Here is a 16,625-nt window from a genome sequence, read left to right on the forward strand (position 1 = left end):
GGAGACTAGGAGCGCTGAGCCGGCACAATCCGTCCTGGCTGAATGCCCACTCTAGCACGGCAAATGCGAGGAGCTGGCACAGAGCTCACCGGGCTGTGAATGAGCACTGGAGACACAGTGGGCATCACCGCATAACACGGTGCCTGACCAGTCACACTCTCCCCACGGTAAGCAGCGTTGGAGGAACAGCGACGAGACCAGGAGTCACGGCAACGACGTAAGCCCGAGAGACAGCTCCAAAACAAATGTTGGGTGGGCACACGGGGAGATTGGTGGAGACAGGGTTTAGACCTGAGCCAACTCCCCGTGTGCCCACCCAACATTTGTTTTGGAGCTGTCTCTCGGGCTTACGTCATTGCCGTGACTCCTGGTCTCGTCGCTGTTCCTCCCTCGCTGCTTCCATCTGTTCCCATGGGAGGCGATCCCTTTTCGGCCAGGATCTCCTCCCACGTCCAGGATCCTTTACCATCCAGGATGTCCTCCAATGTCCGCTGCTTGGTCCGTTTTTGGTGGGATCTTCTGTTACGTCCGTTGTTAGTGGTAGAATGACCGGACCAAGGTGCAGCGTTGTAGGCGTACATTTTCTTTATTAAATGTTTCAGTACTTGAATACAGCACTAGGTAGATGTAGTGAGTGTTTACTGACTATTTGTTTCCAGAGAAATGAAAAGTTCTGCTTTGAACACGTTGTTTAGTGATAGCATAACATCCAGCTAGACATTAAGAAATACTTCACGATCGCAGATACACAGACAAATGGCACCATATTCCCTTAATAGTGAACTACTTTTGACCAAGTGAACAATTTGGTAACTAATGTTGTTATGATTCAACAGTGATGTCAAACGTAAAACAAAGACAATAAAAACAGTGCTGTCAGGTGAATTAGAAGCTTGTGCAGTAGAGCTTTGTAAACACAAAGGGAGTAATGAAGTGTTAAGAGTCTGACGCAGTCGTGCACAAATCTAAATAACATATTTTTTTCATTCGCATCACAATCTGTCAATTTAAGCAGTTTAATCCACCTATGTCGTCCTTCCACATTTACAATGGAAATTTGCAAAGCTACAGCGCTGTTTGTCAGACAAAAAGACCTGTAGAGTCCAAACGAATATGACCTCACACGATGGTGTTCTCCGTTTTGCTCTACGACCTGCATAACTGTCACAGGACTCCGCTGAAGGTAACCCATACAAATGAATGGAAGAATTGAGATTTATATAGATAATTAACCTTCATCTGAAGGTAACCCATGCAAATGAATGGAAGAATTGAGATTTATATAGATAATTAACCTTCATATGAAGGTAACAAATACAAATGAATGGAAGAATTGAGATTTATATAGATATCAAATCAAATCAAATCAAATTTTATTTGTCACATACACATGGTTAGCAGATGTTAATGCGAGTGTAGCGAAATGCTTGTGCTTCTAGTTCCGACAATGCAGTAATAACCAACAAGTAATCTAACTAACAATTCCAAAACTACTGTCTTATACACAGTGTAAGGGGATAAAGAATATGTACATAAGGATATATGAATGAGTGATGGTACAGAGCAGCATAGGCAAGATACAGTAGATGGTATCGAGTACAGTATATACATATGAGATGAGTATGTAAACAAAGTGGCATAGTTAAAGTGGCTAGTGATACATGTATTACATAAGCATGCAGTCGATGATATAGAGTACAGTATATACGTATGCATATGAGATGAGGTAGCATTGTTTAAAGTGGCTAGTGATATATTTACATCATTTCCCATCAATTCCCATTATTAAAGTGGCTGGAGTTCAGTCAGTGTCAGTGTCAGTGTGTTGGCAGCAGCCACTCAATGTTAGTGGTGGTCTGATGGCCTTGAGATAGAAGCTGTTTTTCAGTCTCTCGGTCCCAGCTTTGATGCACCTGTACTGACCTCGCCTTCTGGATGATAGCGGGGTGAACAGGCAGTGGCTCGGGTGGTTGATGTCCTTGATGATCTTTATGGCCTTCCTGTAACATCGGGTGGTGTAGGTGTCCTGGAGGGCAGGTAGTTTGCCCCCGGTGATGCGTTGTGCAGACCTCACTACCCTCTGGAGAGCCTTACGGTTGTGGGCGGAGCAGTTGCCGTACCAGGCGGTGATACAGCCCGACAGGATGCTCTCGATTGTGCATCTGTGACAAGTGCTTTTGGTGACAAGCCGAATTTCTTCAGCCTCCTGAGGTTGAAGAGGCGCTGCTGCGCCTTCTTCACGATGCTGTCTGTGTGAGTGGACCAATTCAGTTTGTCTGTGATGTGTATGCTGAGGAACTTAAAACTTGCTACCCTCTCCACTACTGTTCCATCGATGTGGATAGGGGGGTGTTCCCTCTGCTGTTTCCTGAAGTCCACAATCATCTCCTTAGTTTTGTTGACGTTGAGTGTGAGGTTATTTTCCTGACACCACACTCCGAGGGCCCTCACCTCCTGCCTGTAGGCCGTCTCGTCATTGTTGGTAATCAAGCCTACCACTGTTGTGTCGTCCGCAAACTTGATGATTGAGTTGGAGGCGTGCGTGGCCACGCAGTCGTGGGTGAACAGGGAGTACAGGAGAGGGCTCCGAACGCACCCTTGTGGGGCCCCAGTGTTGAGGATCAGTGGGGTGGAGATGTTGTTGCCTACCCTCACCACCTGGGGGCGGCCCGTCAGGAAGTCCAGTACCCAGTTGCACAGGGCGGGGTCGAGACCCAGGGGCTCGAGCTTGATGACGAGCTTGGAGGGTACTATGGTGTTGAATGCCGAGCTGTAGTCGATGAACAGCATTCTCACATAGGTATTCCTCTTGTCCAGATGGGTTAGGGCAGTGTGGTTGAGATTGCATCGTCTGTGGACCTATTTGGGCTGTAAGCAAATTGGAGTGGGTCTAGGGTGTCAGGTAGGGTGGAGGTGATATGGTCCTTGACTAGTCTCTCAAAGCACTTCATGATGACGGAAGTGAGTGCTACGGGGCGGTAGTCGTTTAGCTCAGTTACCTTAGCTTTCTTGGGAACAGGAACAATGGTGGCCCTCTTGAAGCATGTGGGAACAACAGACTGGGATAGGGATTGATTGAATATGTCCGTAAACACACCAGCCAGCTGATCTGCGCATGTAATGCCTTGCGCTCAGAGGCTGAGCAGTTGCCATACCAGGCAGCGATGCAACCGGTCAGGATGCTCTCGATGCTGCAGCTGTAGAACCTTTTGAGGATCTCAGGACCCATGCCAAATCTTTTCAGTCTCCTGAGGGGAAATAGGTTTTGCCGTGCCCGCTTCATGACATAATGGTGTGCTTGGACCATGTTAGTTTGTTGGTGATGTGGACACCATGGAACTTGAAACTCTCGACCTGCTCCACTGCAGCCACGTCGATGAGAATGGGGACGTGCTCGGTCCTGTTTTTCCTGTAGTCTACAATCATCTCCATTGTCTTGATCACATTGAGGGAGAGGTTGTTGTCCTTGCACCACACGGTCAGGTCTCTGACCTCCTCCCTATAGGCTGTCTCGTTGTTGTCGGTGGTCAGGCCTACCACTGTGTCATCGGCAAATGTAATGATGGTGTTGAAGTCGTGCCAGGCTTTGCAGTCATGAGTGAACAGGGAGTACAGGAGGAGGCTGCACACGCACCCTGAGGGGCCCCTGTGTTGAGGATCAGCATGCCGGATGTGCTGTCAACTACCCTTACCACCTGGGGGTGACCCGTCAGGAAGTCCAGGAGCCAGTTGCAGAGGGAGGTGCATCAAAGTCCCCGGCTACTAGAAGAGCCGCCTTTGGGTCAGCATTTTCTTGTTTGCTTGTATAAACTGGTATAGGGATTGATTGAATATGTCCGTAAACACACCGGCCAGCTGGTCTGCGCATGCTCTGAGGGCGCGGCTGGGGATGCCGTCTGGGCCTGCAGCCTTGCGAGGGTTAACACGTTTAAATGTCTTACTCACCTCGGCTGCAGTGAAGGAGAGTCCGCATGTTTTCGTTGCATGCTGTGTCAGTGGTACTGTATTGTCCTCAAAGCGGGCAAAAAAGTTATTTAGTCTGCCTGGGAGCAAGACATCCTGGTCCGTGACTGGGCTGGATTTCTTCTTGTAGTCTGTGATTGACTGTAGACCCTGCCACATGCCTCTTGTGTCTGAGCCGTTGAATTGAGATTCTACTTTGTCTCTGTACAGACGCTTAGCTTGTTTGATAGCCTTGCGGAGGGAATAGCTGCACTGTTTGTATTCGGTCATGTTACCAGTCACCTTGCCCTGATTAAAAGCAGTAGTTCGCGCTTTCAGTTTCACGCGAATGCTGCCATCAATCCACGGTTTCTGGTTAGGGAATGTTTTAATCGTTGCTATGGGAACGTCATCTTCAACGCACGTTCTAATGAACTCGCACACCGAATCAGCGTATTCGTCAATATTGTTATCTGACGCAATACGAAACATATCCCAGTCCACGTGATGGAAGCAGTCTTGGAGTGTGGAGTCAGCTTGGTCGGACCAGCGTTGGACAGACCTCAGCGTGGGAGCCTCTTGTTTTAGTTTCTGTCTGTAGGCAGGGATCAACAAAATGGAGTCGTGGTCAGCTTTTCCGAAAGGAGGGCGGGGCAGGGCCTTATATGCGTCACGGAAGTTAGAGTAACAATGATCCAAGGTTTTTCCACCCCTGGTTGCGCAATCGATATGCTGATAAAATTTAGGGAGTCTTGTTTTCAGATTAACCTTGTTAAAATCCCCAGCTACAATGAATGCAGCCTCCGGATAAATGGATTCCAGTTTGCAAAGAGTCAAATAAAGTTCGTTCAGAGCCATCGATGTGTCTGCTTGGGGGGGATATATACGGCTGTGATTATAATCGAAGAGAATTCTCTTGGTAGATAATGCGGTCTACATTTGATTGTGAGGAATTCTAAATCAGGTGAACAGAAGGATTTGAGTTCCTGTATGTTTCTTTCATCACACCATGTCTCGTTAGCCATAAGGCATACGCCCCCGCCCCTCTTCTTACCAGAAAGATGTTTGCTTCTGTCGGCGCGATGCGTGGAGAAACCCGCTGGCTGCACCGCCTCCGATAGTGTCTCTCCAGTGAGCCATGTTTCCGTGAAGCAAAGAACGTTACAGTCTCTGATGTCCCTCTGGAATGCTACCCTTGCTCGGATTTCATCAACCTTGTTGTCAAGAGACTGGACATTGGCGAGAAGAATGCTAGGGAGTGGTGCACGATGTGCCCGTCTCCGGAGTCTGACCAGAAGACCGCCTCGTTTCCCTCTTTTTCGGAGTCGTTTTTTTGGGTCGCTGCATGGGATCCATTCCGTTGTCCTGTTTGAGAGGCAGAACACAGGATCCACGTCGCGATAAACATATTCTTGGTCGTACTGATGGTGAGTTGACGCTGATCTTATATTCAGTAGTTTTTCTCGACTGTATGTAATGAAACCTAGGATGACCTGGGGTACTAATGTAAGAAATAACATGTAAAAAAACTAAAAACTGCATAGTTTCCTAGGAACGCGAAGCGAGGCGGCTATCTCTGTTGGCGCCGGAAGAGTTATAATTAACCCATACAAATGAATGGAAGAATTGAGATTTATATAGATAATTAACCTTCATCTGAAGGTAACCCATACACGTTTTTATTTATTTTATTTCACCTTTATTTGACCAGTTGAGAACAAGTTCTCATTTACAAATGCGACCTGGTCAAGATAAAACAAAGCAGTGCGACAAAAACAACAACACTGAGTTACACATAAACAAACGTACAGTCAGTAACACATTAGAAAAGTCTATATACAGTGTGTGAAAATTGAGTAAGGAGGTAAGGCAATAAATAGGCCATAGTGGCAAATTAATTACAATTTAACAAATTAACACTGGAGTGATAGATGTGCAGATGATGTGCAAGTAGAGATACGGTGTGCAAAAGAGCAAAAAAAGTAAATAAAAACAATATGGGGATGAGGTAGGTAGTTGGATGAGCTATTTACAGATGGGCCATGTACAGCTGCAGCAATCGGTAAGCAGCTCAGATAGCTGATGTTTGAAGTTAGTGAGGAAGATAAGATATTAGTCTCAAACTTCAGCAATTTTTGCAATTTGTTCTAGTCAATGGCAGCAGAGAACTGGAAGGAAAGGTGGCCAAAGTAGGTGTTGGCTTTGGGGGTGACCAGTGAGATACACCTGCTGGAGCGCATGCTACGGGTGGGTGTTGTTATGGTGACCAGTGAGCTGAGACAAGGCGGAGCTTTACCTAGCAAAGACTTATAGATGACCTGGCGCCAGTGGGTTTGGCAATGAATATGTAGCCAGGGCCAGCCGACAAGAGCATACAGGTCACAGTGGTGGGTAGTATATGGAGCTTTGGTGACAAAACGGATGGAACTGTGATAGACTGCATCCAGTTTGCTGAGTAGAGTGTTGGAGGCTATTTTGTAAATGACATCGCCGAAGTCGAGGATCGGTAGGATAGTCAGTTTTACGAGGGTATGTTTGGCTGTGTGAGTGAAGGAGGCTTTGTTGCGAAATAGGAAGCAGTTTCTAGATTTAATTTTGGATGGGAGATGCTTAATATGAGTCTGGAAGGAGAGTTTACAGTCTAGCCAGATATCTACGTATTTGTAGATCAGAGTAGCGATGCTAGTCGGCGGGTGGGTGCAGGCAGCGATCGGATGAAGAGCATGCATTTAGTTTTACTAGCGTTTAAGAGCAGTTGAAGGCCACAGAAGGAGTGTTGTATGGCATTGAAGCTCGTTTGGAGGTTAGTGTCCATAGAAGGGCCAGATGTATACAGTATGGTGTCGTATGCTTGGAGGTGGATCAAGGAATCACCAGCAGCAAGAGCGAAATCTGTTGTGAACTTGAGTGAGGACCCAAAAGCGGTTTAACAAAAACAGAGTACTTTAATGTAAAAACACAGGGAAGACATAGATCCTCTTCAGATGTAGAAAAATGGCAAAATAGACAACCCTCAGAGAGGGCGACAAATGAAACAGAAAGTCCTTCTGATATTTACAAAAGAGTCCCCTTCTTAGCAGCAGAGGAGAATAGCTGGGTTGCGGCGACAGACTGCTGGTCTCTCTGGGTAGGCGCGGGTCATAGCGGACAGAGGTACCTGATCACACGTAGCATCAGAAGAACAGGCAGATTCCGACAGGATGGGACAAGGGTGAAGCAAACAAGACGATAGTTTGGTTCTGGCATGAGAAACTCAAATGAGAATCTGACAAAGAAAGAAGCAGGAACAGAGAGAGAAATAGAGACCTAATCAAAGGGAAAAAGGGAACAGGTGGGAAAAGAGTGAACGAGGTAGTTAGAGAAGATGAGGAACAGCTGGGGGAAGGAGAGGAAGAGAAGGTAACCTAATACGACCAGCAGAGGGAAACGGAGTGAAGAGAAAGAACAGGAACAAGACATAATATGACAATACATGACAGTACCCCCCCACTCACCGAGCGCCTCCTGGCGCACTCGAGGAGGAAACCTGGCGGCAACGGAGGAAATCATCGATCAGCGAAAGGTCCAGCACGTCCCGAGAGGGAACCCAACTCCTTTCCTCAGGACCGTACCCCTCCCAATCTACTAGGTACTGATGACCACGGCCCCGAGGACGCATGTCCAAAATCTTACGGACCCTGTAGATAGGTGCGCCCTCGACAAGGATGGGGGGGGGGGAAGACGAGCGGGGGTGCGAAGAACGGGCTTAACACAGGAGACATGGAAGACCGGGTGGACGCGATGAAGATATCGCGGGAGAAGAAGTCGCACTGCGACAGGATTAATGATCTGAGAAATACGGAACGGACCAATGAACCGCGGGGTCAACTTGCGAGAAGCTGTCTTAAGGGGAAGGTTTTGAGTGGAGAGCCATACTCTCTGACCGCGACAATATCTAAGACTCTTAGTTCTACGCTTATTAGCGGCTCTCACAGTCTGCGCCCTATAACGGCAAAGTGCAGACCTGACCCTCTTCCAGGTGCGCTCACAACGTTGGACAAAAGCCTGAGCGGAGGGGACGCAGGACTCGGCGAGCTGAGACGAGAACAGCGGAGGCTGGTACCCGAGGCTACTCTGAAAAGGAGATAGACCGGTCGCAGACGAAGGAAGCGAGTTGTGGGCGTATTCTGCCCAGGGGAGCTGTTCTGACCAAGACGCAGGGTTACGAAAAGAAAGACTGCGTAAGATGCGACCAATAGTCTGATTGGCCCGTTCTGCTTGACCGTTAGACTGAGGGTGAAAGCCGGAAGAGAGACTGACGGAAGCTCCAATCAAACGGCAAAACTCCCTCCAAAATTGAGATGTGAATTGCGGACCCCTGTCCGAAACGACGTCTGACGGAAGGCCATGAATTCTGAAAACATTCTCGATGATGATTTGTGCCGTTTCTTTAGCAGAAGGAAGCTTAGCGAGGGGAATAAAATGAGCCGCCTTAGAGAACCTATCGACAACCGTAAGAATAACAGTCTTCCCCGCTGACGAAGGCAGTCCGGTGATAAAATCTAAGGCGATGTGAGACCACGGTCGAGAGGGAATGGGAAGCGGTCTGAGACGGCCGGCAGGAGGGGAGTTACCGGACTTAGTCTGCGCGCAGACCGAACAAGCAGCCACGAAACGACGCGTGTCACGCTCCCGAGTGGGCCACCAAAAACGCTGGCGAATGGAAGCAAGCGTACCCCGAACGCCGGGGTGGCCGGCTAACTTGGCAGAGTGAGCCCACTGAAGAACGGCCAGACGAGTAGGAACGGGAACGAAAAGAAGGTTCCTAGGACAAGCGCGCGGCGACGGAGTGTGAGTGAGTGCTTGCTTTACCTGCCTCTCAATTCCCCAGACAGTCAACCCGACAACACGCCCCTCAGGGAGAATCCCCTCGGGGTCGGTGGAGACTACTGAAGAACTGAAGAGATGAGATAAAGCATCAGGCTTGGTGTTCTTAGAGCCCGGACGATAAGAAATTACGAACTCGAAACGAGCGAAAAACAGTGCCCAACGAGCCTGACGCGCATTAAGTCGTTTGGCAGAACGGATGTACTCAAGGTTCCTATGGTCAGTCCAAACGACAAAAGGAACGGTCGCCCCCTCCAACCACTGTCGCCATTCGCCTAGGGCTAAGCGGATGGCGAGCAGTTCGCGGTTTCCCACATCATAGTTACGTTCCGACGGCGACAGGCGATGAGAAAAATACGCGCAAGGGTGGACCTTGTCGTCAGAGAGGGAGCGCTGAGAAAGAATGGCTCCCACGCCCACCTCTGACGTGTCAACCTCGACAACGAACTGTCTAGAGACGTCAGGTGTAACAAGGATAGGTGCGGATGTAAAGAGATTCTTGAGAAGATCAAAAGCTCCCTGGGCGGAATCGGACCACTTAAAGCACGTCTTGACAGAAGTAAGGGCTGTGAGGGGAGCTGCCACCTGACCAAAATTACGGATGAAACGACGATAGAAATTCGCGAAGCCGAGAAAGCGCTGCAGCTCGACGCGTGACTTAGGAACGGGCCAATCAATGACAGCTTGGACCTTAGCGGGATCCATCTTAATGCCTTCAGCGGAAATAACAGAACCGAGAAATGTGACGGAGGAGGCATGAAAAGTGCACTTCTCAGCCTTCACATAAAGACAATTCTCTAAAAGGCGCTGGAGGACACGTCGAACGTGCTGAACATGAATCTGGAGTGACGGTGAAAAAATCAGGATATCGTCAAGGTAGACGAAAACAAAGATGTTCAGCATGTCTCTCAGGACGTCATTTACTAATGCCTGAAAGACAGCTGGAGCGTTTGCGAGGCCGAAAGGAAGAACCCGGTATTCAAAGTGCCCTAACGGAGTGTTAAACGCCGTTTTCCACTCGTCCCCCTCCCTGACGCGCATGAGATGGTAAGCGTTACGAAGGTCCAACTTAGTGAAAAACCTGGCTCCCTGCAGGATCTCGAAGGCTGAAGACATAAGAGGAAGCGGATAACGATTCTTAACTGTTATGTCATTCAGCCCTCGATAATCTATGCAGGGGCGCAGGGACCCGTCCTTCTTCTTAACAAAAAAAAACCCCGCTACGGCGGGAGAGGAGGAGGGGACTATGGTACCGGCGTCGAGAGCTACAGACAAATAGTCTTCGAGAGCCTTACTCAGAGAGTATAGTCTACCCCGGGGGGGGGTTCCTGGAAGGAGATCAATACTACAATCATACGACCGGTGCGGAGGAAGAGAGGTGGCCCTGGACCGACTGAACACCGTGCGCAGATCATGATATTCCTCCGGCACCCTCGTCAAATCACCAGGCTCCTCCTGTGAAGAAGAGACAGAGGAAACAGGAGGGATAGCAGACATTAAACATTTCACATGACAAGAGACGTTCCAGGAGAGGATAGAATTACTCGACCAATTAATAGAAGGATTATGACAAACTAGCCAGGGATGACCCAAAACAACAGGTGTAAAAGGTGAACGAAAAATTAAAAAAGAAATGGTTTCGCTATGATTACCAGAGACAGTGAGGGTTAAAGGTAGCGTTTCACGCTGAATCCTGGGGAGAGGACTCCCATCCAGAGCGAACAAGGCCGTGGGCTCCTTTAACTGTCTGAGAGGAATGTCATGTTCCCGAGCCCAGGTCTCGTCCATAAAGCAGCCCTCCGCCCCAGAGTCTATCAAGGTGCTGCAGGAAGCTGACGAACCGGTCCAGCGTAGATGGGCCGACAAGGTAGTGCAGGATCTTGAAGGAGAGACCAGAGTAGTAGCGCTCACCAGTAGCCCTCCTCTTACTGATGAGCTCTGGCTTTTACTGGACATGAAGTGACAAAATGACCAGCGGAACCGCAATAGAGACAGAGGCGGTTGGTGATTCTCCGTTCCCTCTCCTTAGTCGAGATGCGGATACCCCCCAGCTGCATAGGCTCAGCACCCGAGCCGGCGGAGGAAGATGGTAGTGATGCGGAGAGGGGGGCAACGGAGAACGCGAGCTCCTTTCCCCGAGCTCGGTGACGAAGATCAACTCGTCGCTCTATGCGAATAGCGAGTTCAATCAAGGAATCCACGCTGGAGGGAACCTCCCGGGAGAGAATCTCATCCTTTACCTCAGCGCGGAGACCCTGCAGAAAACGAGCGAGCAAAGCTGGCTCGTTCCAGTCACAGGAGGCAGCAAGAGTGCGAAACTCAATAGAGTAATCTGTTATGGATCGATTACCTTGACATAGGGAAGCCAGGCCCTGGAAGCTTCCTCCCCAAAAACAGAACGATCAAAAACCCGTATCATCTCCTCCTTAAAGTCCTGATACTGGTTAGTACACTCAGCCCTCGCCTCCCAGATAGCCGTGCCCCACTCACGAGCCCGTCCAGTAAGGAGAGATATGACGTAGGCGATACGAGCTGTGCTCCTGGAGTAAGTGTTGGGCTGGAGAGAAAACACAATATCACACTGGGTGAGGAACGAGCGGCATTCAGTGGCCTCCCCAGAGTAACACGGCGGGTTATTGATTCTGGGCTCCGGAGATTCGGAAGCCCTGGAAGTGGCCGGTGGATCGAGGCGGAGATGGTGAACCTGTCTTGTGAGGTCGGAGACTTGGGCGGTCAAGATCTCAACGGCATGTCGAGCAACAGACAATTCCTGCTCGTGTCTGCCTAGCATCGCTCCCTGGATCTCGACGGCTGAGTGGAAAGGATCCGAAATCGCTGGGTCCATTCTTGGTCAGATTCTTCTGTTGTGAACTTGAGTGAGGACCCAAAAGCGGTTTAACAAAAACAGAGTCCTTTAATGTAAAAACACAGGGAAGACATAGATCCTCTTCAGATGTAGAAAAATTGCAAAATAGACAACCCTCAGAGAGGGCGACAAATGAAACAGAAAGTCCTTCTGATATTTACAAAAGAGTCCCCTTCTTAGCAGCAGAGGAGAATAGCTGGGTTGCGGCGACAGACTGCTGGTCTCTCTGGGTAGGCGCGGGTCGTAGCGGACAGAGGTACCTGATCACACGTAGCATCAGAAGAACAGGCAGATTCCGACAGGATGGGACAAGGGTGAAGCAAACAAGACGATAGTTTGGTTCTGGCATGAGAAACTCAAACGAGAATCTGACAAAGAAAGAAGCAGGAACAGAGAGAGAAATAGAGACCTAATCAAAGGGAAAAAGGGAACAGGTGGGAAAAGAGTGAACGAGGTAGTTAGAGAAGATGAGGAACAGCTGGGGGAAGGAGAGGAAGAGAAGGTAACCTAATACGACCAGCAGAGGGAAACGGAGTGAAGAGAAAGAACAGGAACAAGACATAATATGACAATACATGACAGAAATCATTGATATATACAGAGAAAAGAGCCCCCATAGAGACTGCCAGAGGTCCAGACAACAGGCCCTGCGATTTGACACACTGAACTCTAAAGTAGTTGGTGAACAAGGTGAGGAAGTCATTTTAGAAACATCTGCTACCTGGATTTGGATGAAGGAGAAGCTGGGGAGGCTTGGGCAAGTAGCTGCGGGGGGTGCGGAGCTGTTGGCCGTGGTTGGGGTAGCCAGGAGGAAAGCATGGCCAGCAGTAGAAAAATGCTTCCTGAAATTCTCGATTATCGTGGATTCATCGGTGGTGACAGTGTTTTCTATTTTCAGTGCAGTGGGCAGCTGGGAGGAGGTGCTCTTGTTCTCCATGGACTTTGCAGTGTTCCAGAACTTTTTGGATGCACATTTGGATGCACAAATGCACATGCAGGATGCGCATTTCTTTTTGGAAAAGCTAGCCTTTGCTTTCCTGCCTGACTGTGTGTATTGGTTCCTGACTTCCCTGAAAAGTTGCATATCGCGGGGAATATTCGATGCTAGTGCAGTATACCACAAGATGTTTTTGTGCTGGTCGAGGGCAGTCAGGTCTGGAGTGAACCAATGGCTACATCTATTCTTAGTTCAACATGTTTTTAAAGGGTTATTAAAGAACAGCCATACATCCTCTACTGATGGGATGAGGTCAATATCCTTCCAGGATACCCCGGCCAGGTCGATTAGAAAGGCCTGCTCGCTGAAGTGTTTCAGGGAGCGTTTGACAGTAATGAGTGGAGGTCGTTTGACTGCGGACCCATTATGGATGCAGGCAATGAGGCAGTGATCGCTGAGATCTTGGTTGAAGACAGCAGAGATGTATTTGGAGGGTAAGTTGGTCAGGATAATATCTATGAGGGTGCCCATGTTTACGGATTTAGGGTTGTACCTGGTGGGTTCCTTGATAATTTGTGTGAGATTGAGGGCATCTAGCTTAGATTGCAGGGCGGCCCGGGGTTTTAAGCATATCCCAGAATAGGTCACCTAGTAGAAAGGACTCTGAAGACAGATGGGGGAAATCAATTCACATATGGTGTCCAGGGCAGAGCTGGGAGCTGAGGGGGGTCTATAACAGGAGGCAACAGTGAGAGACTTATTTCTGGAGAGATTAATTTTTAAAATTAGAAGCTAAAACTGGAGAAATATAATGATATTAAATCTTCATCTGAATGTGACCCATACAAATGAATGGAAGTATGAAGATATACTCTATATATATATAGATATTAACCCACATCCCTCCATCAGTCTCACTGTCCTGTTAAAACAACCCACATCCCACAGGTAGGAGGAAAGGGGGGGGGTGGAGAAAGGGGGAATGGGGGGAATGGGCGGAATGCGGAAAGGTAGGGAGGGGGAAGGGATTGAGGGGGAAAGGGAGGGAGGGGGTAGGGATTGAGGGAGAGGGAAAGGGAGGGATGCGGAATGGGAGGGAGGGGGAAAGGGATGGAGGGGTAATGGAAGAATGGGAGGGAGGGTGAAAGGGATGGAGGGGTAATGGGAGAATGGGAGGGAGGGTGAAAGGGATGGAGGGGTAATGGGAGAATGGGAGGGAGGGGTAATGGGAGAATGGGAGGGAGGAGTAATGGGAGAATGGGAGGGAGGGTGAAAGGGATGGAGGGGTAATGGGAGAATGGGAGGGAGGGTGAAAGGGATGGAGGGGTAATGGGAGAATGGGGAGAGAGGGGTAATGGGAGAATGGGAGGGAGGGTGAAAGGGATGGAAGGGTAATGGGAGAATGGGAGGGAGGGGTAATGGGAGGGAGGGTGAAAGGGATGGAGGGGGTGATGGGAGGGAGGGTGAAAGGGTGGGAGGGAGTGTCAGAAGATGCCATCTATTGTTATTAATGAGGGTCTGAAAATACTCAGCTGGGTGCATCCAGACAAGCTGTTCAGGTGTGAAACAGCGCCAGACTGCTGTGAGTGTGTCAGAGCCAGGATGCCTGGTCATAGAATAGACAGACCAACACAGACCAACCACAGGTCAGAGAGAGAACATCTCTCACTATTTAGAGCAGAGAGAGAGAAAAGAGAAGATTGTCATTACTACAACTCACTGCCAATGGATGGAGGGAGAGAGTAGGAGAGCCTTAGAACTCACTGCCAATGGCGGAAGGGAGAGAGGGAAGGAGAGAGCATTAGAACTCACTGCCCATGTACAGAGAAAGAGAGAGGGAAATGATGGTCATTAGAACTCACTGCCCATGTGCAGAGAAAGAGAGAGGGAAATGATGGTCATTAGAACTCACTGCCCATGTGCAGAGAAAGAGAGAGGGAAATGATGGTCATTAGAACTCACTGCCCATGTGCAGAGAAGGAGAGAGGGAAATGATGGTCATTAGAACTCACTGCCCATGTGCAGAGAAAGAGAGAGGGAAATGATGGTCATTAGAACTCACTGCCCATGTGCAGAGAAAGAGAGTGGGAAATGATGGTCATTAGAACTCACTGCCCATGTGCAGAGAAAGAGAGAGGGATATGATGGTCATTCAAACTTACTTCCGATGCGCAGGTTGATCTGGTCCCGTCGTTCTCCATTGGGGTTCTGAAAGCAGCTGTAAAGTCCATTGTTTGAGAGGTCCACCTCCATCAGTATGAGTCTAGACCCCTCCTCCCGGTGGTGTGCCTTCACGTCTGTCCCGTTTACCTTCCATGTCACGCTGGCATCGCTGTCCAGAGAGCCACACTGCATAGTCACGTCCCCATCCATACGCTCATACTGAATACTGGCCCCTAGAGAGGAGAGAGGAGCAGGAAACTGTTACTACACTATTACTAGACTGTTACTAGACTGTTACTAGACTGTTACTGTTACTATGTCAGCTTGTCGGGGGTGAACTGGGAGCACAGTGCTGTAGCCGTGGGACAGAAGAGATGGCAACGGAGACAGCTTCCTGAGCCCTATATTACCTATACTTCTCAACAGAGAGTGAGACAGACAGTGAGACAGAAGAGATGGCAACGGAGACAGCTTCCTGAGCCCTATATTACCTATACTTCTCAACAGAGAGTGAGACAGACAGTGAGACAGAAGAGATGGCAACGGAGACAGCTTCCTGAGCCCTATATTACCTATACTTCTCAACAGAGAGTGAGACAGAAGAGATGGCAACGGAGACAGCTTCCTGAGCCCTATATTACCTATACTTCTCAACAGAGAGTGAGACAGAAGAGATGGCAACGGAGACAGCTTCCTGAGCCCTATATTACCTATACTTCTCAACAGAGAGTGAGACAGACAGTGAGACAGAAGAGATGGCAACGGAGACAGCTTCCTGAGCCCTATATTACCTATACTTCTCAACAGAGAGTGAGACAGACAGTGAGACAGAAGAGATGGCAACGGAGACAGCTTCCTGAGCCCTATATTACCTATACTTCTCAACAGACAGTGAGACAGAAGAGATGGCAACGGAGACAGCTTCCCGAGCTCTATATTACCTATACTTCTCAACAGAGAGTGAGACAGACAGTGAGACAGAAGAGATGGCAACGGAGACAGCTTCCTGAGCCCTATATTACCTATACTTCTCAACAGAGAGTGAGACAGACAGTGAGACAGAAGAGATGGCAACGGAGACAGCTTCCTGAGCCCTATATTACCTATACTTCTCAACAGAGAGTGAGACAGACAGTGAGACAGAAGAGATGGCAACGGAGACAGCTTCCTGAGCCCTATATTACCTATACTTCTCAACAGAGAGGGAGACAGACAGTGAGATAGACAGTGAGATAGACATAGTGACCGACAGTGAGACAGACAGTGTGACAGACATTGTGACGGACAGTGAGACGGACAGTGTGACAGACAGTGAGAGAGACAGTGTGACAGACATTGTGACGGACAGTGAGACGGACAGTGTGACAGACAGTGAGATAGACAGTGAGACAAACAGTGAGACACACAGTGAAACACATAGTGAGACACACAGTGAGACAGACAGTGAGACGGACAGTGAGACGGACAGTGAGACAGACACTAACCACCAGGCCCTTGTATTTCTCTGTTAGTTTAAAGGCTGGGATGCCAGTGATATGTTCAATTAGGAGATGTGTGGAGTCAACTCCACCTGTCGCTTCCATGTCCACGTGAATATCCTCCCCTCAGCTCCTCAACGGCTCAATGGCTCCTCAATGTATATTTATAAATACCTTTCTCTCCTTCCCATCTATCCCTCTCTCCCCACTCTGTATTCCTCTGGAGAGGCCTGCCTCCGATGAATGAGACCGAGGACAACCCCCCAATGCCACCAACTCGTCTCACTGAAGAACGACGAAGGCAAGACTGAGGAGTATAAGAGGAGTATAAGTGTGGGGCAGTAGAGGAAGATATACTGGTTTGGGACAGGGA

General features: G+C 49.0%; 1 protein-coding gene across 1 annotated transcript in view; it reads right to left on the bottom strand.

Moving 5' to 3' along the window:
- The window catches only part of LOC109885060 (ciliary neurotrophic factor receptor subunit alpha-like), a 135,067-nt gene that overhangs the window by 76,497 nt on the left and 41,945 nt on the right, over positions 1-16,625 (bottom strand). The window contains exon 2 of the mRNA XM_031802358.1: positions 14,774-15,007. Within this exon, the coding sequence (XP_031658218.1) occupies positions 14,774-15,007 (234 nt within the window). The remainder of the gene's footprint in view (positions 1-14,773; positions 15,008-16,625) is intronic.

Source organism: Oncorhynchus kisutch, linkage group LG23, assembly GCF_002021735.2.
Source record: "Oncorhynchus kisutch isolate 150728-3 linkage group LG23, Okis_V2, whole genome shotgun sequence".
In the NCBI taxonomy this organism is placed as follows: Eukaryota; Metazoa; Chordata; class Actinopteri; order Salmoniformes; family Salmonidae; genus Oncorhynchus; species Oncorhynchus kisutch.